The sequence below is a fragment of the Solanum verrucosum genome, unplaced genomic scaffold (genome assembly GCF_900185275.1).
Source record: "Solanum verrucosum unplaced genomic scaffold, falcon-dt-bn FXZP01000049.1, whole genome shotgun sequence".
Taxonomy (NCBI): domain Eukaryota; kingdom Viridiplantae; phylum Streptophyta; class Magnoliopsida; order Solanales; family Solanaceae; genus Solanum; species Solanum verrucosum.
The window spans coordinates 2929184-2954436 of NW_026020221.1; the positions used below are offsets into that span (position 1 = coordinate 2929184).

The following is a 25253-nucleotide window of genomic DNA, read 5'->3' on the forward strand; positions in this document are numbered from 1 at the left end:
TTTCAAGTATAAGCATTTCATTTTTAATCAATTACACAAAAAGAATATTTTGATGCATTTCAATTTTCATGTCTAAAGAATTAGTTTTGTAGTAGTACTAGTTTATAATTATATACTTTGGTACGTTTCATATTGGATATTTCAATATTTTCTTTTATAAATATCGTACTAAATATTTTTTTAAAAATTTATGTCAAATATTATAATACTGTTAACTAACTGAGCTATTAAAATTCTCATATATCACACCTCTAATGTTTTGTTAAAAAAGAATTAGGTTGGGATTATATAGTAATAGTAATAAAGAAATGATCATTCGGTCTAACTCAACTCTTAAAATTACATCAAAAATTAGATTCGTATATAAAACCCTATATAGGGCAACCAATTTTTCCTCCCACAATCAATGTAAATTACTTCGACACTCCTCGCACATCCATGATTAACAATATAGCATGAAGGTTTAACATTGGGTTAATCTATAATTATGCGATGACAATTGATTGTATGGTGATTGACGATGATCAGTGATAATAGTTGACAGTGATAATAATTGCGAACGGCTATCACTGTAAAATTGTAGAATAGAAATCTCAATAATATTAGATTATTCAGATTTATTGAGTGATTGTAACAAGAGAAAAATACATTTAACAAATAATTAATAAATTTGAATAATTAAAATTAAAATCTAAAAATAAATTTAATAATTGAGATTTGAATAACTAAATTTAAAAAATTTAATAAGTACAAACCAATAAGATCTTAATGTCATTAAAATATTTAATTTAAGGGGGTCCGATTGGACGGGATAGATTTTAGTCATTTTCCGTAGAAACTAAATAGCGTAACGTAGCTAAAATATAGTATTTATCTGCCCAATGATTGAGAAATTCAAGGAATTAAAAGGAATAAAGCAAAGTACAAATAGCCATCAAAAGCGGATCTCAAAAATATTAGAAAGTGTATTATAGTCCTTTATTCATCGTCCATTATATTAAAAATAAATATCAATTTTTACTTATTTAACTTTAAATATTAATTAAAGATACTTTATTATTTTATATCTATTTTACTTTTATTAATTAATTTATTATTTTTTCAATTGTAAATGACTTATAATAATTAAGAATAATAAGATAAAATTACTATTTTTATTTAGAGTGAATTTCATAAATAGTTATAGTTTAAAGTATAATTATCATAATAGTTATAATTAGCTAATTTACCATTTGTATTGTTTTGATGCAGTAACTGTTTCAGTTCACTAATAGCTATATTGCTTATCATTTGTATGTTTTGATTCAATAACTGTAATTCAGATTACTAATAGGCAATAGCCTATATTTGTTCATTTAGTAGGGACTTTATATATGAATATAGTTGCAATTGTTACCAGCATGTCACTTATATTTATCCGGTCTAATGTTTGTATCAATTATCAACACTTACAATCTTGATTCATATACTCATGATAAGTCGTATGTATATACTTAGACCTTAATTCGTTGTATCAACACATATATTCACGCTAAATTATATGTGCATGCTCAACAAATCGATTCACTCTCTCATAGAATGAAGATGTGCATAACAAAAAAAGACAACCCAAATCTATACATACATACATACACATTTGCCACATTTTTTGTTGTTTGATACGATCTTGCGGGACAAAGCCAGTTAATTACTGATTCGAATTAGTAACTTTAGTTCAACTTTTATATTTATATTTAAAAAATTATTCAATATATAGAGATAAATTATTCAAAACCCAATTAATAAGAAGGAAGATAATTTAGAAATTATAAACAAAAAATCTTGATTATTATTCCTCCACATTCATATCAAGTAATGTGAGTAATATTTTAATTAGTTCTTTAACCAGGCAATTTATTCTTTTTTTATTTTTAGTATCAAAAACCTTTGAATCGGATTTAAAAAGTCGCTTCTACCCAAAAAAAAAGAAAAGATTAAAAAAGTCACAAGTCTAAAAAAAAGAGAGAGTTAATTTCTACGAATTGAGGTCGCCATAAATTATTTAACACAATATGTTATTCAAAGTCTAAACGATTAATAAAGTAACTAATCACTACTGTATTAACTAATTTGAACACATGAGAAGTGACAAATACATTTGCTCCAAATCATGTTGTCTGGTCTACGAATTTGAATAAAAGTATATATTACGTCCTTTTATTTTGACGTAGTTTCGTTTCTTAATTAAGAAGGAAGCCTGGAAGTTCATAAAACCTTAATTATATATATATATATTCAAATAAACAAGACAGTATGTGGAGAACATTTATAGGAACAAAAAAAAAATATTTATATGAGCCAACATATATAATACTTTTCATATAAATCGATCTTAATATATTACTAATAAATTATATTCAATTGTATTATTGTATATTAAAAGATTGAGAAAAGGATTCGAAATATATTTGAACTTTGATCGAAATTGCTATAACAATTTCAAACTTTGGACAGGACCTATTACTATTTGATAGTATATTTTAAAGATATATAAGTACCCACGCGGACATCATAAATATTGCAACATGTCCCGCTGGGCACTTATATATCTTTAAAATATAGTATTAAATAGTGCAGGGTAATAGGTATTGCCCAGGATTGTTAAAGCAATTTCGATCAAAGTTCTGATATATTTCAGACATTTTTCCCTTAAAAATTGTTATAAGAGAAAAAAATAAACTTTTTAATTTATTTATTTTGGAGCGAGTCTTCTAATATATTATTTCTTACGTAATATGTGAATTTGATGGATAATTACTACAGTAATTTCTGAATATATGACGATGGAGTGGAAATTGTTGGATATTTGGAAAACCCCAAAATGCCCTCCACTACCAAACAGGAAAATGACCATGTTGTCCCTCAATGTGAACAAAATTAAGTTATAATCAGTTAATCACAACAGCACAGGATCAACGTGAAGATCACGACATATTTTCTAACAACACGATTTGTTGGTTTGACTTATGAGGGATCGTATTGCGATTTGCGGGGACCAATCTGATTTTTCCTCTAATTAAAAAATACTAGGAAATTAAGATGAAAAATTTTAAAATCTCGTGATTTTAAATTAAAGATATGTTAAATAAATCAAAACAGTACACTTAAATTTTGTGGTTTTAAATATATCAGGTAAAAAGTTAAAATTAAAGAATTGCAAAAAGAGAGAAAAGAAACATTCTTTTCTAAAGGGACTAACAAGAAACGAAGGACAAACAAATTGAAACAAAAGGAGTGATAAATAATATGCATATTTTATTTTAATATTCAAGACAACATTTTAAAAAAAACTTGAAAAACGATTAGTAAAATGAGTACACCTTAATTCTAAAATAAATTGGGATCAACCATGAATCGTGATTATATTTCTCTAACAATACAATATACAAAATGTGTAATCAAGTTTCTAATAAGCAATACATAAAATAATGTACAAACATTATTAGATTATATTATTAGTTAATTCCTTAAGTCCATGAAAATTAAAATTATGCCAATTATTTTTACATAACAATGCTAAAATCTTCATTCGTTCGTTTCATTTGACAATATTCGAATGACCAACGAGTTCCAAATCATTAGGTTAGCTCAGGGGTAGATTTAGAATGTAGGGTGAAGTTCTCGGAAATTTAATAACTTTTATGCAATTTCATATTTATATTGAGAAATGTAGTAAATATATAAGAGCTACGTACGGAAAGGAACTTGTTAAGTTTTACGTCCTTCTTGACTAGAGTTCGATCCACCTCTACATTAATAAATATATATATATATTCAACAAGTAATATTGAAAATATTAAAATATATAACAGTTAAGAAGGTATAATTTATTTTTAATAAATACAAAGCTCATATATTATCAAGACTGTAGTATATAACTGAAAGCTACAAATTCTGAGATAGTTATGTTTTGACAGATAGGCTATAGATATGTGAATCATCATTATTGAAATTTTCTTAGTATAAACACGAGGTTTCTGTTGCTTGCCAATAACTTATTATTGTTGAAATTTTCTACGAAACAACAAGGAGAGATCTTCACCACCCTACTCCATTTTTGACTTTGCTTTGCAACCTAATATTCTACTGAACTAGTACTTGGTGTGTTTGGTATCACAAAAAAATAAAATATTTTTTTGGAAGCATTTATATGTAATCTAGCAAAACACTACGAAAAAAGTGGGGAGGAGATGGGGAGCAGGACGATAGGGGGTGGGATGGTCAAGAGGTGAGGTTGAGGGATTTGATAGGTTGGAAAGAGACAATGAATTTAGAATGTCATTTATGAAACTTGTTTTTTTTATTTCTATTAATGTCATTTCCCTCATTTTTAAGTAACTTATTTCCCTAAAAAATGTTTATCAAAAAACATTTTCCTCCATTCTAAACACACCTATTTGAATTGACTTTCATAGTTTTTGGTTAAGATTAAAAAAAGTTAATCATTTTTTAAAAAATCATAATAACAAAAATAAGTCAAAAATTATAAGTTAAATTTTCTAAATTTAATGACTTATAATTAAATCGTAAGCAATAAGTCTATACAAACACGCTCTTGGTAATTTTTGGTATTTACACCAATCATATGAATACACCAATCACATATGTAACGGCACAACTACATAAATTCTAAGAATTATCAGTTGAATACTTCCCGCTATCTTATATATCAAATAAAATAAAATGTATTAATTTTAAATACATTTATTAAAAATTTATGATTTAATACAGATCTTGTATCAAATTAATTTGAGGTAGATAATGTGCTGGTAAACTTTTACCATCAAAGATGTAGGGTCAATTGGAGTAGCAAAAAACCAAAATGGGCAAAAATTGAAATAACAGATTTACCTAGAAAAGACGCGCCTTCATTTTTCTCTTGTATATAAAGTGCAACAACTATAACTTCTTCACTACCCAAAAAACTGAATATTTAGAGAGAGAAAGCCATGGAAGTGCAGAGGGGATTCCCTTTGCTAAAACAGCAGTACAAAGCCTTAATAAAGAAGAATTATTTAGTCTCATGGCGGAACAAGATGGCCACATTTCTTCAGCTTTTCGCATCGCTCTTCTTCATCTTCCTTCTATTCCTAATCCAGAGAGCTATCGAAGCTCGCTTCTCTTCTTCCACATCCTATAAGGATGTGCGGGACCCAGAACCTCTGCTGTCGCCGCCAATTCCGCCTTGTGAGGACAAAAACTTCATCACTTTCCCCTGCTATGATTTTGTTTGGAGTGGCTCTCAGAGTCCGAAAATTGGTCAGATTGTAAACGGAATTATGGCTAATAATCCTGGCAGGTCGATTCCTTCATCCAAGGTATATTTATATATACACACATTCCTAGTTGACTTTTTTCCTCGACTGATTTATTGATGATCTGATTTTTAATCTCTGTATTTTCCTTTATATTGAACTGAGATTTGTTTAGCGGAATTATTATAATTTGGGGATAAATGAGTTTGAGTGCAATAGGTTTTTGCCGCGTTAGTTTCTCTTTTTTTTCTTTTTATTATCATATGAATCTTATAGTAGTATAATGACTTGGAGTTGGATAAATTGTGTTGTTAGAGCGATTGAACTTATTGAAAACACTTTAATCGCTGCAATGGAGAAATTACCTTTTCGAATGTTAAAAAAAAAGATATTTTTGCCTAAATAAATAAATAAAGAATTAATGCTTACAGTACAACAACAGCAACAACAAACCAATGTAATCTCACAATTGGACTCTAGGGAGGGCAAGATGTACACAACCTTACCTACCTTTATGGGGTAGAGAAGTTGTTTTTGATTGACCTGGGGAAGCCTCCTTTATCTGGGATTGGGACCAGCAATGTGAACGAGCTCAGACGGGTGGAATCGATTGACCTGGGGAAGCCTCCTCCTTTATCCAGGTTTGGGACTGCAATGTGAATGAGCTCTTACAGGCGGAGTTAATGCTAAACAGTATGAATCACGAAATAAACCTGATAAGAAATTTTGCAATTATCCTGCTAGGTTGCTTCTTCATGTCTAATTTTCCTACTATGATTTTCTTTTGTGCAAACAGTGCCACTTTGTTAGCGATAACATCTATAGCTTCTGTGGTCTAATTTGTGTCTTCCTTGTTTTTTTCCCTGCTCTGATTCATATGCTTCTTAAGTACTTTATTTGAAAATTCTTGTTAGGGAAAAAAATCTGTTAATCTTGGGCCAAAGTGAAGTTATTTTTCGTGATCTTGTTAATTAAAGTTTCAAGTAATATCAGCTAGTACAGCTTGCTTGTAAGCAATAAACTCACTTTCTACTATTCGTAGTATTTCAGAAAATAAATTTTCAGATTACTGCTTGTCATAAATGTTGTTGTCCTCTCCAAGAAATAAGTCTAGTGCAGCTCTTTACTAGCTTTTTTTAAACATTAATATGCTTGGAAACTTCATGCTTTTTTATGTTTAGGAGAATTGGCTAGTCTCTTAAGTCTCAAGGGGACTCTTTGGGTCATTGCTGTCAAGGCCGATGTAGGCTCTGACAATGATTTCGGCAGAACCTGGTAGCTTTGACATAAACACCCATATATTTGTTAAGAAATTCATTAAATATGCACAAAAATTAAATTCGTTACAAGCACTTGAGGCCAGTTGTCTTAGAATAAAGAAACCCAAATAGTTCAAGTCATGGATCTGCCCCTGCTTGGTGTAATGAGATGTGCGGGTAATCTTTTATTCCAGAGAGACACACTTTTCCACACACAGAGCATCAGTTAGTAATGCAATCCCTGAATGAACCGATCTGTGTGAAAATGTGAAAGTGAGTTGAGGATTTGGGATTAACTAAATATATGAAGTAGGGAGACGCGGTGTCTTATATCCTATAGGAGAAATGGACCTTTCCATTCCCTTACACAAAACATGGTGTGCATGAATAATATTAGTAATGTGCTTTTACAGCATGAGAGTATGCAAAGGGGATTCCCCTTGAAAAGAGTGAACATTCCCACTCTTTTACATATTCTTAACAAAAGGATTGCCTAAGCAAAAATTAAGGAATATAAGAAGATTCTTGTCCTTTTCAAGTTGATAGATACTAAATATAGAGAGGTGAAACTTCCATATGAAAATCTGAGGTTATTTGATTTGTCTGGCCTAACTCTGAAGTTAATCATCTGTATCTTGTTCGACTTGAACAGCCTCAGACTTATCTTGGCAGATCCTTTATCTTGAAAAACATGGTTGATTCCAGTAGTACAGTCACTCATTTTGCCAAATCATCCTCTTCACAATTTGCCTCCCTAAAACAAAGAACAATTACTCCTTATGTTTTCTAGCCCAAGAATCTGTCCAGTGTTCACTATTAGCTTTCTCTATCGTCATGGAGGTGATGTGATTCCTTCAGCGTATTAACAACAAGCATAAAATCTAGTTTAAGAATTGCATTGGTAAATCCTGAATTGATGCACCAATTTTAACTTCATTAAAAGATAGATTCCTGTCGTTTGAGTGTGACAGTGTCCTGTTTACCAATTTATTTCATGCAATGGTTCCTCTAATTTGGTTCATTCTTTAGTTTAATATTTCGAATTGAATTCTTGTTGGAACATTGACCTATCATACCATGACTTCTTTTCCGCAGGTTTTGTCATTTAGAACACGAGATGAAGTGGATGACTGGCTTTTCAAGAACCCTATGCGTTGTCCTGGAGCGCTACATTTTGTTGAAAGGAATGCTAGCGTAATCAGTTATGGTATACAGACAAACTCCACTTCAGTTGCCAATCGAGGAGTCTTTGAAGATCCAACTTTTACGTTCCAAATCCCACTTCAACTGGCAGCAGAACGTGAAATTGCGAGATCTCTGATTGGAGGTAATATAAATGTGATATTTACTACTGGATTTGATCCAATAAATGGATATGATGGTTTAAATCAAGTCCTCTTTTTTCCTAAGCTCACCTTTATCTTATGATTGTGTACATTTTCAGATCCAAATTTCAGTTGGGTTGTCAGTCTCAAAGAATTTGCACATCCGGCTTTTGAGGTTTTCTCTGCCTTGCGTACCATTGGACCTACCTTTTTCTTGGCTGTTGCTATGTTTGGATTTGTCTTCCAAATCAATGCTTTGATCATTGAAAAGGAACTCAAACTTCGGCAGGTATCACTTCTGGCATTTTGTAAGAGATAATACCATTCTTGCACTTCATGGATGATTTTCAATTTCTGAATGTCACATTTTTCTTACAGGCAATGACTATGATGGGTCTCTATGATACTGCTTACTGGTTATCATGGTTCACATGGGAGGGATTCATCACACTTCTCTCTTCTCTTCTCACAGTTCTCTTCGGGATGATGTTTCAATTTGATTTTTTCTTGAACAACAACTTTGCGGTCGTGTTTCTTCTTTTTTTCCTCTTCCAACTTAATATGGTTCGTCTCCAACATTCAACTTAACACTTTCACCAATTACAATCTACATTCATTTGGAGCTTCTAATGAAGCTATATTACTTGAATATTTTTGTCCACTGAGATAGAATTTCTGCTCCTGTGGGCAGGTTGGTTTTGCATATATGGTGTCTGCTTTTATTAGCAAGTCATCTTCAACAACAACTATGGGCTTCTTCATCTTTATTATCGGTTTCATGACTCAGGCAAGTGCTTATCTTCGAATCGATACTATCCATTACTGACTCACTGGGATGACTTATTTCTTGTCTCTCATTTTTCAGCTTGTAACAGCATTTGGATTTCCCTATAGCACGGACTACTCCAAGAGCTATAGGATCATCTGGTCATTGTTCCCACCAAATCTTCTTGCTCAAGGTCTTCAGTTACTTGCTAATGCAACTGCCACTCCTGAAGATCCTGGTGTTAGCTGGAGTGGGAGGACAAAATGTGCTTTTAATGATACAGAGTGTGTAATAACTATGGTAAGACTCCTATTGCAAAATAGGGCTTCTCTTTTAGTTTCCAGTTCTCTTGATTCTAGGGATGGAGGTGAAGCACTTTGAGAGTAAGGACTTTGTTTGTTCGTACATGATTTCAGTAGCTACTTTTTGTTCACTTCTCATCACTGTTATAGCTCTGTGACTTTGAATGAGAGTGGAGCTAATGAGTTGTAGAGGGAGGGAGGAGAGACTCTGGGTTGGTCGAAGTATTTCTTAAAAACATACACACACATATCTTCATAAGCTTTACAAAGGTTGGTCGAAGTACTTCTTTACAAAACTTATTCCATGAAACAAGGATCACATCTCCTTTACAATTAAGGATCACATCTCCTTTACATCTCCTTTTCAAACTAAGCAAATTATTAAAGAGGAACTATTAGACTATCTCGAAAAATCTCATTTTTTCTAGAAGTTAGTTCTTTCTTAATGCAATATTGCTTTCAGTCTCATACAGTCATCTTGCATCTCACATACACCCATTATCTGTTGTTTCTCTTTACAGAACGAGATTTACATATGGCTCGTGTCAACATTCTTTCTGTGGTTTGTTCTGGCTATTTACTTGGATAACACAATCCCGAATATTTCTGGTGTGAGAAAGTCAGCATTCTACTTCTTGAATCCTGGTTACTGGACAGGCAAAAGTGGAAATAAGGTGAAAGGTAACCAAAATTTATCAGTACCTTAATATCGAATTTCGAGCATACTGTGACAAAACTTTAAGGCTGTTCATTTTGTGCTCAGAGGGTAGTGTTTGTAGCTGCACAGGTTCAGTGCCAGCCTTGGATAGTATTATACCAGATGACGAAGATGTTCTTGAAGAAGAAAACGTTGTTAAACGGCAAGTTACGCAAGGTGAAGTTGATTCTAATGTTGCAGTTCAACTACATGGTCTTGTAAAGATATTTCCTGGAACAACAAAGATAGGCTGTTGTAAATGCCAAAGGAAATCTCCATTTCATGCCATCAAGGTATTTTATCCATTGGTCTATAAGAAGCTAACATTAGCTGTTTTTTCTGTGCAAACAGAAGTCATCAGTAGAGAAAAGAAAACACTTTACGCGTTCAGATAGGAGTCAAGCATGGAATCTAGTTTGAGACTTGTCTCAAAATTTGTTTTTTGGTTTCTCTTGCAACTTCTTTGGATTTCCCTAGCAATTTATTCAAATCAAAATGTGTGTTTAGTTTCATTTAGTACATGTTTTACATGTGTAAGAATAGCCTATGGGAAATGAGAAGTCGACATTTCAAAAGATAAAAAAGTTAGAAGAAATAGCATCAATATTTAATAATCCTCTGGAGATCCTACACCTCTACCCTGGCTGCATCTTCATCTCATTCTTTGGAGTCAATACTGCAGGGCTTATGGGTGAATCTTGCAAAGGATCAGCTATTTTGTCTTCTTGGGCCCAATGGAGCTGGAAAAACTACTACTATTAATTGTTTGACTGGGATTACACCTGTTACTGCAGGAGATGGTAATATAATTTAGTCACTCAAATTCTGTGTTCATTGCATATTACTTATGTGTAACACAAAGCTGCTTTTTAACAGCACTAGTATATGGTGAGTCCATAAGAAGTTCTGCAGGCATGTCAAACATTCGATCGATGATAGGGGTTTGTCCCCAGGTGACTATTTTTTATCTTTATATGTTCCTATTTTCAATTTTTTTCATGGAACTGACTAAGACTCTACACCAGCAATACTTTGTTTCCATAAAAGAAATTCATTCATTTTTGTCGTTTTACAGTTTGATATTCTTTGGGATGCATTGTCCGGTCAAGAACACCTGCATATTTTTGCCAGCATTAAAGGTCTACCCCTTGGTTTAATAAAAGAGGTGAGCATAAACCTAATCTGTATCTAGCCTTTTGTGCCTGTCTAAAGATCTGATGAACAAGCTCAGCACAGAATAGAATGATTATAAATCCTGCTTGACCAATTGTTCGATCAAATCACAGGTAGTAGAAAAGTCATTAGCCGAGGTAAAACTCACACAAGCAGCCAGAATGAGAGCTGGTAGTTACAGTGGAGGAATGAAAAGACGTCTTAGTGTTGCTATTGCTCTTATTGGTGAACCAAAATTGGTCATTTTGGATGAACCGGTAAGTTTTGGAAAATAAAGTTTTCTCGTGAGTTATCAGAATTATGCTAAAAAGAAATTATCATGACATTCTCTTTTCTAAAACATGAAAACGCTTCATAGACTACTGGTATGGATCCAATAACTAGAAGACATGTCTGGGACATAATTGAGGATGCAAAAAAAGGGCGTGCCATTATCCTGACCACACATTCAATGGAAGAAGCTGACATCTTAAGTGACCGCATTGGTATCATGGCAAAGGGTAGACTTCGTTGCATTGGAACTTCAATAAGATTGAAATCAAGGTTTGGAACTGGTTTCATTGCTAATGTAAGCTTTTCTGGTGGGACAAATGGGACTCCTGATAGAGAAGATACTCTGCGTACATCTCAACCTGAAGCTGTGAAACAGTTCTTTAAAAGTGTATGTCAAATGTCTTTTGCTTTTTCCCTTTATTTTCTGAAACTACTAAAAGGAACTGGTCTGATTTGCAAACTATGCCTGCAGCGTCTGGACGTGGTGCCTACAGAGGAAAACAAGTCCTTCCTAACCTTTATTATTCCCCACGCCAAGGAGAAGCTGTTGACGGTAATATCTTTATAGCAACTTTGAGATTAGATTAGTTTAACACCATTTCTGGTCTTTCTACTTTATTGTGGAATTATATGCACACACACATTTGGACTATTAGCTCATTTGGTGATCATTGGATTTTACCCTCAATCAGGACTTCTTTGCTGAGCTACAAGATAGAGACAAGGAATTTGGCATATCAGATATCCAGCTCGGGCTTACCACTCTTGAAGAAGTTTTTCTGAACATCGCTAGACAGGCAGAATTGGAAGATGTGGCTGAAGGAAGCTCTGCAACTCTTACTTTGAATACAGGACTCTCACTTCAAGTAAGTTGTTTATCATATTCTTGGTTCTATAATTTTCATGATGAAATTGCACGCGAAAATTATAATCCCTGTGAAATAAGTAACACTGTTTTATTTGTTGGTATGACTATTCAGATACCTATAGGAGCAAGATTTGTGAAAATTCCAGGAACAGAATCTGCTGAGAATCCAATTGGAACTATGGTAGAAGTGTATTGGGATCAAGATGATTCTGGTAGGCTCTGCATTTCTGGTCACTCACCAGATATGCCAATACCAGCTCATGTTCAACTAAGAGATCCTCCAACAGACACTTCTAGTAGTGGCTTTTTGCGAAAACGGAAACAAATTCAAGGAACTGTGATTGATCCTGCACAGATCACGGGTGCAAGTTCGTAATAAAAATAGAACTTAGTAATCACAGTAAAAAAGGTTTTACAGAATATTTTTTTTTGTATAAGTGAATTGTTGTAAATGTGTTTGCTACTTGGGACATCTGTTTGTCACAAGAACATTATTTTTTTCCGGCTGGTTCTTTGTATGGTATAGCTTCGTTTTTGGTTAACATTAATTTATCTGTATACTACAAAATTATTTGTAACATTTACTGTCAATCTTATAATGAAAACATTTCTATTTTCAATATTTTTGATAAATAATTAATGCATGTATCTTCTTCTTATTTTTTTTAATCTTCTTAACCTAAGGCTAAGTAGCAAACAATATACCAAATTGGAAGGTTTGCATTTAGTTTGGTTTCGTTATTCTTCTACGTAATTAATTTTTCACCTCTGTGTGGTTACTTTTTTTAAATTAGTACAGCAGATAGATAAGAGAACACTTAAAAATGACGAGTGTATATTTGTTCAGGCAATTAACAACTGCTGGCACGTGTGGTTCAAGAAAAAAAAAACCATGATATACAACGAGATGGAGATTCAAAAGTTAAATTTGAAAGTAGAGGTGTATTTTTTAATCTTTTTCCTTATATGTAAAAGTATTTTATTGATTGTGTAAACACAACAACAATAACATGCTCAGTAAAATTCCATAAAATGGAATTTGAAAAGGGTTAAGTGTATACATACCTTACAATTACCTCGTGGAGGTAGTCAAGTAGATAAACATATGTTTGATGGTCGAATAAATGCCACTCTTTTTTACTTTGATGGAGAAATATAGGAAAGATAGGTAAGCTTGAGGATTAACTTTTAAATTAGTGCTTAATCCTCACTTGTAAACGTAAATGCGCTGCCACCTCAGCAATTAACGGTTAGCATTCAAAATTTGAAACCAATATGATAAGAGCGTGTTAATTGGGCCCACTGGACGGGCCCAACCCGAAGAGCCGTTTCTACAGAAGTTTTAGATTTAATTTTGAAGCAGTTGTAAAATTTCCCGCCCAAACACCACTGCTATCTCTTGGGAATATATATACCCAGCCCTAACTTCACAACTCTCATCATTTCTTTCTATCTCTCTCTCTGGAAAACCTAAAATTTATCAATGGAAGTCTCCGGCAAAGATCAATCTTCTGTTTCTGGTATTTGTCTTCGCCTTTTAATTTCTCTGTGTTTTTCGTTTATGATTGTGCGTATAAGTTTGTTTCGCTGTATGTGTAAATGTGATTGACGGTTTTTTTTTTCCGCAGCTAATGCTAAGCGATCATCATCAGCAACGAAGCTTCTTCGATATCCACTGCGATCGGGCACTAAGCCCAAGGAGGAGAAGCCGCCTCTGACTGATGCTTCCAACTCTTCGGTTCCTAGAAGGTTTGTCTCTATTACTGTTGTTACTACACTGATTTTTAGTGCGTGTAGCGAATTTAGTGTGATTAGACTGTCAAAAGACGGCAGTTGTATGAGTATACGTTGTTTGGATGAATTCTCTGATCATTTGCAACCCTAGAAATGCTAACCTACATTGAACCATTCGCCATGAAATACCTATTTGTTTTGGTTTTGGAAAAGGGAAAAGAAATTGCTGAATTTTGTATACATGATGTTCTGCTTTGTTATGAAGGTCAATCATATTGACGTGGTATGTTGAACAATTATTGATTAATTGGCCTACAAACCTTATCCAACATAGAGTTTTCCTCTTAGCTTATATCCTTGTGAAATTCCTTTTCATGCTACTGCAGCACACTACTATAGAATCACCAGGAGATGATCAGTAGAGCTTAAAACTGCTTCTTCAATCTGCGCGATAATTTTTGGTTTGGAATCAAGTAAACCCTATTATCAAATTTGTTTTACGAAAGCAGATGTTAAGTAGTCTCTAAAGTTAAGGTTATATAGCGTTATGTTGTTCCTGGTTGTGATTAATGGGGTCTTGGAGAAAGACAACCTTGCCTTAGTAAAGTAGCAGAGAATGGTATCACTTTTCCTTTCAAATAGAAATCTAAACAAATTAAACTATTGTCATGTACACAAGCATAGTGACTTTAAGGATGTGCACTTTTCCCAGTAATTTTATTCTTACTTAAGCCAAATATTTGTTTCCTCTGATGTCCATGCTTGCTTAATTTTTTTCATCTCCCATTTTAGGGGAAAACCTGTCTCAAGTGTCAGTAAGAGTATTAGTGTCCTTGATCTTGGCAAGGAAAAGTCTGCTGCTAAACCTCCAAGAAGGCTGTCTATTCAATCTAAGTCAAGTGCCAGCCCTGCTTCAAGAGCAGTAGGCACTATCACTCCTATATCGGAGGCTAGGGCAAAGAGATCCGTGATCAACCAGGGGAAAACTAATACACCGCTTTCAGCTCTTGCAAAGTCATCAAATGGAAAGGAAAGCAATCGTCTATTCTCTGCACTCTACTGGCTATCCCAGATTAAGCTCTCTGAATCTGCTGCTAAGCATTCAATTTCTCTTGGGTTTTTCAAACTTGCTTTGGAAGCTGGCTGTGAGGTACGATAATATCTATGAAAATACTCTCCCGACTGTGTCCCTTGAAGATCAGCAGATATCTACTTTTCATTTATTTTTTTCTAATTAAGAAGTTTAGTGCTGTTTATGAATTTCACTATTTTCCCATTGCAATGTTGTAGAGAAATTCAAAACTGCCTGTAGATAGTGAATTAAGCTATAGAAATAAACTACTTACCTCATATCTTTTTCTGTCTTTTTTATTTCAGCCGCTTCAACGTTTGAGGGATGAGCTGAAATCCTATGTGCAACGTCATAGCCTTCTAGATCTCGGGGAGCCAGTGAAACAATTGTTTGAAAGCTACAATATTTCTCACGATTTTGAGCAGTTGCAAGTATCTGAGACTTGTTCCCATGCACCTCAAGATGGGACACCTTCATCTGATGATGAAGTGCACAGCTCTTCATCTGTTGCTGGCACTGAGAAATCAGAACCTGAAGTCGTGACCAAAGATGCTATTGAAACTTGGCAAGTGGCAGAACCAACTAAAGAGACTTCATCAAGGAAAGACATTGCAACGAAGAACCATAAATCTGTAAGTAAGATTGCTACAACTCCAAACTCTACAGAGGTTGCTGCAACTCCAAAATCTACAGAGGTTTCTGGTACCATAAAAAAGAAGCTTGAAAATCCTAAGCAAAAACCAAATAAGAATAAGGCGAAAAGACAGGGAAAGAAATCTGCTGGAGTAGAAGGTAAATATCTGTTGGTAACTTTCTTGGTTAAAAGTCTTGCTGTTTGTGTATGTTACTGAGATTTATAACTATTTTTATCATAGGTCCTGCTAATGCTGGCACTGCTGAGATAGCCCTTCCAGAAGACAAAGAGAATATGGTAAGAAGAGATAATATGGGAGTTTCAAAAGCCTTTTTAAAGTTCTCATTGATCAATTTCCAATCTTTTACTAGTGAACTATTGTATTTTTGTCTTGTCTGATCAACTAATCACCTGAAGACACCATACTCTCTTAGAACTTCCTCTTTTATGTCAAACATGGCTTCTTGACTAAGGATTAACTGCTATTTATTTTTTATTTTTTATTTTTTTGCAATTGTAAGCATGTCATATAATACTAATAGTTAACTTTGCTATCACTATTTGCAGGATGCTCCGCAGTTGGAAGTTTAAATGCATTTATGGAATCAAAGAATGTTGAACAGACTTCTGTTATGGTTATTTGTTTTGGTGTTCATAAGCAGGAAGTTCTTCCTTGTATAGATCATAGAAGGGGCGAGTGGAAGTGTCAATCTGGGGTGTGCATGTGAAAGAGTCATGTTTTCCTTGTTTGGTTCTAGTTTGACCCAAGACTTTTGGGCATTTGGTTTTACGATATCATACTGGAAGTGTTTTTATCATGCTTCAGTTCTATGCAGTGAAGTATTTACATGAATATTGCTACTTGCTGGTTTTTCATCATCTGATATGCACAGTGAGAATTGCAAGTATATTGCAGTAGTTATATTGGATATAATAGTGATTTATCTGCCCAAAATTTTAGATCAGCGGAGACCCTGGTCATTTTGTGTCGTTTGCTTGTTCATATACGGCCCCCTTGGTCGTTCTGCGTAGTCACTCCTGTTAGCGCTTTGTTATCTAGCATATTTTTGTCCATTTGAACTATAGGAAGTGATGAAGTGCAATGCGATTGTTCTGTGCAACATTAACTGTTAAGTGCCAACATTAACTTTCCGTCTTCAGTATGATTAACGTTGTCGACTACCAAAAGTTTAGTAACGTGGAAATTTTAAGATTAGAAACTCTCAATATACTAGACGATAAAGTCCAGGTGGAACTGGAAACTATGTAACAACAATAATTTCACTTCATTTCCATAGTTGTTAGATTTCATCTATTATACGGCTTCCTGTCACTTCAACTCATTTGCCCTTTTATCCCTGTAAAAGGTGACATTTTCATAGAGATGATTTCGGCATGTTTAGAACAAAATATGCGGAAAGTGTTGTTTAGCATTATGTAAACCTAGCTTTAACTGTTTCGCTGATAGACTTAATGAGATCAATAACCGATCAGTAAGAAAAGGGATCTGCTAATTAAATAACTAAAACGAAGTTGATAGCAATAGATCCAAAAGCAAATGAAAAGCTGTTGCTTCTTTTCAATTTAAATATATGATCATACAGTAGGTTTGCGAGGGTTACAAGTTAAATCCAAACTTGAAAGTTAATGGAAGTATCTGAAAACCATCTTTGTTGGAAAAGCAACTAGCACAATCTAAACAAATCCAATACCAGAAGACATAATCTACAGGAGCTTGACAAGCGGTGAACAACAATTGAGGGGAGTAGCATAGAGCAACAATACTGGGATCAGTATGAATGTGCTCCACTAAAATTACAATTCCGGACTAAGGTGTCTGGAACCATTACACAGATGAGCCCCCAAAGCTCATGATTGAGGTTGCAATAACCTCTATATTTGTGGTATCAGTCTGCAGTCCAGCTCTGCTCCACAATTTCTCTAACTCTCCGGTTGTACTCCCTCTTATTCTCACTAAACATCCGAGCAGCTTCCGAGTTTGCAGGAGAATTAGGGTTTGGATCACACAGCAGTGACTGCAAGAATAAGATAAAGTCATAATCATTTGTGCAAACAAGAAGTCTAAAGTTCTCTTCTGAAGGCGTATGATGCTAGTCTGCATGAAAGTCTCCAGGGGTAAAAAGCAACTACAATTGTATCTCTCCTAACTCACCATTTGAGGAGCATCATTTTCACCTCCCTCCCTTACTCAACAAATTATTACTTGTACAACCAAGAGGGAAACAGAGGGTTGGACTGTTGGAGCAATACCCTTCTACTATAACATCACCTTCTCGCGCACACACTGCAGTAACCATACATTATCCAGCCAATCAACCGCCATAACCTATCCTATCCCCCACCTAAATTTTTTTAATTGAATATCTGTCTTGTCTATTTTCACAAAGGAGGACAACCTAGGAAACAGCAGTATACAAGGAGATAGAGTAGTGATACTGATAATAAATAAGATGAGTTTCTAATCTGATGCTCCCTCCTCATGCTATACACTAAATAATCAACACAAGTGCTTGAACATTGCATTCATCAGCAGGTGCTAGTTAGGAGTTATTGCTCAAACATATCTCCCTCATAATAACAAGTCCATATCTGTTGGTTCGTCTATGATGTAGATTGTAGAGATTATAGGAATTTCAATTACAAGAAACACTCTCAAGAAATTACACACCAAAAAAAAAAAGTAGTACAAATATAAACACTCCTTTTTCCACAAGGAAGTCCTATTTTAGCTACTCAGGTCACCCAAATGGCACATGTTTCTTGGAGAAAATTCAATGGTGTATAATTCACAAGATTAAGACTAAATTCTTCCATTCAACCAATTTTTATTTTTTTTGAAATGGTAGCAGGATTTCATTATTAACCGAAAAGAACAGGTCTGAGCACAAGGTAGCGCTGAGAGATATAGGCTCTAGTTACAAGACATCCAAAAGAGAAACTTAAAAATTAGAAGCCAAAAATCTGGTCTTGTACCAATAAGAAGAGACCCTCTGAGATTAACTAGAGACTCTACATCTTGTATTAAAGTTTTTAAAAAAAAAAAATTAAATCTTGTATTTAAGTTTCTTTACATTAAAAGTTCAAAAAATATACAAGTCTAATGACCTTTAAACTTATCATCCTAAATGTTCTAACAACAAGAAACAGACAATATATTTTAAAGTCTTCCTTATGCTTTGGTGAGAGAGAAAGAGAGAGGGGGGAGGGAGATTTATCCGAGTTCTTTCTTACTCGGTTTGTGTAGAAAATGAGGAAAGGAAATATCAGAGGGAAGTTCAAGTTGACTCGTTAGGATATTGGTTTGCAGAGTAATCAGAGCTTCCTTTTTGTTCATCAAATGAAGTGTCTGGCAATTCCTAAACCTGGACTCATTAGGAAATGAGTTTATCCTGTTTACTAATATTACTCTGCAAATGTTGACGTCCTATTATATTGGGGCTAATTTATTCCATGAAAGCATAAAGCAAGGATTTTATTTCTAGCTACCACGGCATCTATTTGTTTCTACCTCATGACACTTTCAAGGTGCCTTGAATAAGATCACTTGATAAAAGATGATAATTATTGCTAAATGAAAACTGGTTTACTCAATAGCTCATTGATACTGGAGGACATAAAGAGGGTTCGATATGTACAACTACCATTAAACCAATCAAGGAGTTGAATCTGGGAAGCAAATTCCACGAGAAGAATTTCGAATGAATCACTGAACCTGCACTTAGGAATAGTGCTCCTCAATGAAGTCACCCAAGAGCAAATGCCTGCCTAGGAAGTAGGAACTAAACAAATAGACTTTCCCTCAAAACATACAGTAACAATTTTCTGAAGAAACTAGAAAAGCTATGTAGGCATTTGGATAATATTTGGTTGAAGCTGAAAAGGAACATTTAGAAGTATTTACGTTTGGACATAAATTTCCCCAGGAAATAAAATTAAAGTTTTTTTTTTGAGAAAGTTAACTGGAAAATTAAAGTTTTGTGAATGAAAACCATTATTTCACTTGAAAAGCTACTCAAACCAGTTTTTCAACTTCAAATTCCCTATTTCAAGATGAAGTTGAAATAAAGGCCCAAATTATGAAATAGGTAATGATTTGTAAATAATATTTTGAAGTTGAAGCTGAATGCCAAACAGGGCTCTTTAGCCCCATTTTTTAATTAGTAATTATAATCAGCCAGCTTTTTTCAAGAAATTTATCCAAATAATAATAATGTTTATACTTGTGGCCTGTGGGACGATTTGAAATTTTGTTTACTGTTTGGAAAATAAACTTACCCTCAAATAAAATGAATCACCAAAGAGAATAGATACGAAAGGATCAGTTAGGTTAACTGTGTTGTGTTGACCAAAGAAGGTATTTTAAAAAGTTCCTTCTCCTTGAGAGCAGTCTTCTGAGAGAATGTCATAATTCAAACAGAAGTATTTCAGACCATCCTCTAGATAAAAGTCCTGATGTTGTTTGACTTTGGCTAAAGTTAACAGCTTTACAATAATCCTATTTCCAGTTTCCAGATTGTCAAAGAGAACCCTTTCTAGACATTCTAGGAATCGTACTAAATTTTGGGAGAAATGCTTGACAACCGAATCCTTAAAAACCCTCCGCAAACAATGAATTTGGAATCACTTCTTCATAATTCTTCTATACTTTCTCATTTAGAATTAATGAATTCACATTGAAATATCCAAGCATGAATTGCAAAGTAGCATACAAGTGAGTAATCCAGCTATCATAATATAAGGAGTAGATTTATTTATTTTTTACAAAAAGGAAGCTATCACAAGGAAAAGCCACCCTTATAGAATTCATACCTGTATCTACTGCTTACAACACCAACTAATCACAATTTAACTACTATTATAAGGATCTTTCCACTGCATCTATAAGAGTAAAAGTAAAACTCAAGGAAACAAACAATAAACTGGTCTTTTTTCCTAAGATGTTCTTTATTGTGGACTCTGAAACTAAGTCTGAGCTCCATACCTGAATGGATGTAAGTATAGCTGCAACATCATATATTGGACTCCACTGGTTTTGCAGGATATCCAAACATATACTTCCATCTGCATAAACTAAAAAAGTGGAAAAGCAAATTCCAGATTAGAATTCATTTTTTTGTTCTCTAATGAATGGAAAACCACAACTACACCTCCAACTTACTATTTGGATGAAACATGCGAGAAACAAATCGCACTGTTGGTGGCTTGTTGGGATAATCCTCATTGAATTGAAGCGTCAATTTAAACGTACCTGATGTTTTCAAAGGGTATTGTGACAGAACAAAGTAGCAAATACATATCAGGAAAGAAGATATCAACTCATAATTCACTCAGAGGTGCAGAATGTATGTTTACTCTTCTTCTATGGAGCAAATAGCAAATGTGCCAAAAGCAATAGCACAAAATCAAATTGCTTCAAATGCATAACACATTCCTTGGTCGGTCCATAAAAAAGTGTAACCACACGAGAATTCCACTAGAGGACATTTTTGGTTCAACCAATAGCAAAACAAGATCCTTTTGTTACAAGATTAGGCATGACATGATAGACATTTCTGAAAGCTAATCAGATAGAGCAGCCCAGTTGTGCCACACAGCTAAACCACCAAAAGTTCATAGAGTTTGACAAAATGCGAACCTATTGCAGAAGAGTATAGAAGATCACTGTGCACTTAATTCACTGACTAACTTGCTTTTGGCATTAAGCAATAGAATGATGACAGATAATTAGGTGGAGAATCATAATGGTATGAACAGGAAAACTTGGATTGCGAGATCAAAGAAACAAATGATTGCCATCACAGCACAAAAATATGATCATAAATACCATGCGCAAGGGGTACATCCCCTGTTGAATGATTTAAAAACTTACAACTGCACTTGTTTTTCTCATCCTCTTTTCCTTTAAATTCCTCTTTTTATTATAGCGTGTGGAGTGGACAGAGGGGGCATGAGATATAAATAACAAATCATATGACAAGAAAAAAAACAGGCTTAGAAAATTGAAACATCATACTCTGCATAGACAACCACACATAAAACTAGACCAGACAATTAGCAAGCTGACATCATATGTCAAACTACTGTGCTTTGGCATTCTTTAAAGCCAATGTCTAAATGCAAGGCAAACTCACCTCCATCCCAAGAAGTATCATCAGGACTGCATTCCGCACCCAGAAAAAACAATTTTAAAAAAAAGAGAAATTAGTTTAGTTATATCTAGTAAAAAACATGCCAAATAGATGTACCAACAGACAAGTACTATAACTAAATTCAAAGCACATATTTCATGAACTTCAATTACAAAACTCACCCAAATATAACGGCGTTCCAAAGCATAATGTTATTGTCTTGAGGAGCACCACTAATACCCGCAGGAGGGTCCTGTTGTAACCTCTTGAAATCCCTCATCAGTCTCTTCCTTGAAGGAGTTGACATTTTAACTGCCTGCACATTATCATGACAAAATCAACACAACCAAACAGTTAATAGGAAGCATCACTTTCTTTGTTTGTAGATAACAAAGAGGAGCATCACTGAAAGTAAAACATCAAGCAAAATAACGATATTAATGAGTATTCCCTGCCTGTTTAATCAAATCGATCCTATATTAATCAGCTCAAAATCCAGCATACTACACTATGAAAACTGAAACGGACTAATTATGACGATATTCACTAAGAAAGTAACAGGTAAAAATCCTTCCAAAGAGTAACAAACACTAATTCATCCTTATTTTGCGATGCAGCTTGTCATGATGAATACGAACAGAAGAAAAGTGAAATTCAAACGCTTTTTTTTCTAGAATTCGTAAGATCCACAGATAATTCCAAAACACTACACAAAAAAAAAAAACAGAAACGATGTTCCATCAAGAAGAAATTCAATTCAATTCATAAACTTACCTAACAGCGAAAATCAAAGAGAAGGCGTGAGCTAGGGTTCTGCTTCAGCTATGGAGTTCGACGTTTGCTACCTCTGGAGCAGGTGAATCGAAGAGAGCAGAGAAGAATAATTAGGAAGTAGAATTGGGAATCACAATTCAGCACTTCTTTGCATTTGCTTTACAGCACCCAGCCCCTACATACCCCACCCCCTACCCCGATCCCCAAACGCAACTTGCATTTTAGGCGTTAATCTTTATCCCTTTATTATTATTGGTCATGGAAAATTCCAGAAGGGCATCTTCTTTCACGTCATTAACAATAGACAATACTACTGCCAAATACTAGAAACACCACTAGAAAAAAATTGAGAAAGTTTATTATTTACACAAGAGGTCCTTAATGGATTCTGAAATGTACACTTTAGGTATTTTACTTATATTTGGATCATATATATGTCTTATGACCCACTCTTTTCCTTTTTTTTTTTTAATTAATGTTTTAGAATTGCTTATATCCAATTAGTGAAAAACAATTCTCATTCTTGTATGTTTGTTTGAGTCTTATTGGAAGCAAGTTACTAACTATTACATTGGAGATGGGTAAACTGAAGTGACATATTTAAGGGATATGTTATTTGTAAATGATATAGTATTGAATATTGATTGACGAGACACGCAATGAAGGCTGAAGATTTAGAGACAAACCTTGAAGTTTAAAGGGTTCAGATTGAGTAGGATTAAGACAGAGTATTTGAGTGCAAATTTAGTGATGTACTGACTTACAAGGAAGATGTGGCAGTTAGGATTGATACACAAGTTATCTCTAAGGGAGGAAATTTCAAGTATATCTTGACTCAATAATCTAAGGAAATTAATAGCTAAGGAGATTGGTGATAAGGTGGATGAAATGGAAGCTCACATCTGATATTTTGTCGGATAAGAATATGCCACCGAGATTAAAACAAAAATTCATGAAAGTTATTATTAATAGGGAAAAGGGTTTGATATACCCCTCAACTTTGTCATTTAGAGCTGATATATCTCTCGTTGTGAAAGTGGCTCATTTATACCCCTACTTATATACAAATGACTCACATATACCATTTTCCTCTAACAGAAATGAAAAAAAATATTAGTTTAATTTTTATTTTATTTTTTAAAAAAATAAATTTTTTTTAAAAAATAAATTAAAATAAAATAAAAATATATATATATATAATCCCATATGAGTATATTTAATCCTCCTCAAACATATTTTTTTTAACTTTTTTTTTATGGTCAAATTTATTTATGTTTCACTAATATTCTGTAAAATTTATTATAGATGACCAAATTTGTTTCTTCAAATCCAAAAATTAAATTACAATATAGACAAAAAAAAAAAGTTTAAAATTATAATATAGCCACAAAAAATAGTTTTAAATTATAATATAGCCACAAAAAAATAGTTTTAAATTTTTTTCTTTACACTAAGGAATGAAAGAAAAAAATAAAATAAAATAAGAAACTCAAATAATTAAAATCGAAGAAGTCAAAAAATAATTTATGTATGAAAAAGATTAAAATATACCTTGAACTTTGCTAGAAGAATCATATATACCCCTAAATAATTTTAAAGAAAATTAAAAGTCAAAAATATAAATTTTAAACTAATTTTTTCACTTCCGTTAAATGAAGGGTATATGTAAGCTCATTTTATAACGGTAGGAGTATATATGAGCCACTTTCATAACAAGAGGCATATCAGCTCCAAATACCAAAGTTGAGGGATATATCAAGCCCTTTTCCCTTATTATTATATCAAGTTAATATGAGTAGTAATTAGTACCATATGTTACAGGTGCAGATTTAGTAATTTCATAATATAAATTGTGGATTTGAATTGCAAATCACATAAGTTTATAGCGTTCAATCTTGGACATTATATGATTTATTCAGGTCTAGCTAATACTTTTCTTCAATTATATATGTTGACTCCTTTAAAAAATAAATCAACATTTTCAATATTGGAATATATTCCCAATTCTCTTTCGAAGACAATTATACTTTTCGTTGACATGGGAAAAACAATAAGGGACTTTTATATAGATATTAAAACAAATTTTTAGACGTAGTCAAATAAAGCACAGTGCCATAGTAAGCAAGATCTTTTCTTTAGTTCATATTGAATAATGATATATTGTGATGTTTATTGGATAAATATTCTATGGTAGATTTTTCAATAATTGGTTAAGGTTTTCCACTTCTAAAATCTTCTAAAACTAAAAGCCATATTTATTAGCTAGCCAAACTAGACAAGTACAAAGCTACAAATTAAAGTGCATAATGACAAATGAGACCCAAAATGATACCAAGACGTACAGAATTGTCAAAGTAACAAAAAGAATTAATAAACAATTACAAAACCAATTCTTTAAATTTTAATACATAAATGATTGTTTTGGTAATGAACTGAAGTTGAACATTATTAAGCTATATATACTACGACTATGGGAAGAGGCTAGCAAATATGAAAGATAGAGTATAAGTACATGGAATTCCTTAAGTATATACTCCCTCTGTCCATTTTTAGTTATCATATTGTGCTTTTCAAAAGTTTATTTGTTTAATTTTTAAAATTAAATTTGATTATATTAATTTGATATTTTACACAAAAAATTTAAATATTTTAAAACTATACGAAAAATATTATAAATTATAATTTTTTGCATAATAATTATATGATAAAAAATATATCATAAAATATCAATCAAAGCTCTTATTATTTGAGTCTAAAAAAACCATGACAATTAAAGTGGATGGAGGGAGTATCCTCAATGTCGTAAATGATTTTTCATGACAATGCACATTAATTTTTAATTACCTAATTAACCAATTGTAACCTCGACCTTACTCATATCTACAAAAAATGAAAACAAAGAAATTAGAAAATGCTACAAAAGCTAATCAGAG

The 25253-nt window shown here is 33.2% G+C and overlaps 3 protein-coding genes across 3 annotated transcripts in view; 2 read left to right on the plus strand and 1 right to left on the minus strand.

Annotated features, from left to right (window-relative positions):
* Positions 1–12466, plus strand: part of LOC125830903 (ABC transporter A family member 2) — a 151322-nt gene extending 138856 nt beyond the window's left edge. The window contains exons 2-17 of the mRNA XM_049510084.1: positions 4987–5357; positions 7649–7880; positions 7998–8167; positions 8257–8442; positions 8570–8665; positions 8744–8944; positions 9468–9627; positions 9710–9936; positions 10326–10443; positions 10520–10596; positions 10719–10808; positions 10930–11073; positions 11175–11477; positions 11562–11642; positions 11782–11955; positions 12070–12466. Of these exons, the coding sequence (XP_049366041.1) occupies positions 4989–5357; positions 7649–7880; positions 7998–8167; positions 8257–8442; positions 8570–8665; positions 8744–8944; positions 9468–9627; positions 9710–9936; positions 10326–10443; positions 10520–10596; positions 10719–10808; positions 10930–11073; positions 11175–11477; positions 11562–11642; positions 11782–11955; positions 12070–12333 (2892 nt within the window). The 5' untranslated portion in view covers positions 4987–4988 and the 3' untranslated portion in view covers positions 12334–12466. The remainder of the gene's footprint in view (positions 1–4986; positions 5358–7648; positions 7881–7997; positions 8168–8256; positions 8443–8569; positions 8666–8743; positions 8945–9467; positions 9628–9709; positions 9937–10325; positions 10444–10519; positions 10597–10718; positions 10809–10929; positions 11074–11174; positions 11478–11561; positions 11643–11781; positions 11956–12069) is intronic.
* Positions 12467–13403: 937 nt separating this feature from the next.
* Positions 13404–16179, plus strand: LOC125830916 (uncharacterized). The gene is made up of 6 exons (XM_049510105.1): positions 13404–13477; positions 13586–13706; positions 14484–14841; positions 15069–15555; positions 15639–15694; positions 15965–16179. The coding sequence occupies exons 1-6, from the start codon at positions 13441–13443 to the stop codon at positions 15986–15988; spliced, it is 1083 nt and encodes a 360-aa protein (XP_049366062.1). The 5' UTR covers positions 13404–13440; the 3' UTR covers positions 15989–16179.
* A 763-nt stretch (positions 16180–16942) lies between these two features.
* On the minus strand, positions 16943–22533 carry LOC125830934 (ubiquitin-conjugating enzyme E2 2-like). Its single transcript, XM_049510123.1, has 6 exons — positions 22321–22533; positions 21729–21862; positions 21550–21575; positions 20577–20666; positions 20400–20488; positions 16943–17433 (listed from the first exon to the last, which is right to left on the minus strand). The coding sequence occupies exons 2-6, from the start codon at positions 21851–21853 to the stop codon at positions 17305–17307; spliced, it is 459 nt and encodes a 152-aa protein (XP_049366080.1). The 5' UTR covers positions 21854–21862; positions 22321–22533; the 3' UTR covers positions 16943–17304.
* Between the last annotated feature and the right edge of the window lie 2720 nt (positions 22534–25253).

Excerpts from the sequence above, each read along its gene's own strand:
- LOC125830916 (XM_049510105.1), top strand. The coding sequence starts at position 13,441 with ATGGAAGTCTCCGGCAAAGATCAATCTTCTGTTTCTG. Across the intron at positions 13,478-13,585 it reads AGATCAATCTTCTGTTTCTG|CTAATGCTAAGCGATCATCA; the intron begins GTATTTGTCTTC and ends TTTTTTCCGCAG. Across the intron at positions 15,556-15,638 it reads GAAATCTGCTGGAGTAGAAG|GTCCTGCTAATGCTGGCACT; the intron begins GTAAATATCTGT and ends TTTTTATCATAG.
- LOC125830934 (XM_049510123.1), bottom strand. The coding sequence starts at position 21,853 with ATGTCAACTCCTTCAAGGAAGAGACTGATGAGGGATTTCAAGAGGTTA. Across the intron at positions 21,576-21,728 it reads TGGAACGCCGTTATATTTGG|TCCTGATGATACTTCTTGGG; the intron begins GTGAGTTTTGTA and ends TGCGGAATGCAG. Across the intron at positions 20,667-21,549 it reads TGATACTTCTTGGGATGGAG|GTACGTTTAAATTGACGCTT; the intron begins GTGAGTTTGCCT and ends TGAAAACATCAG.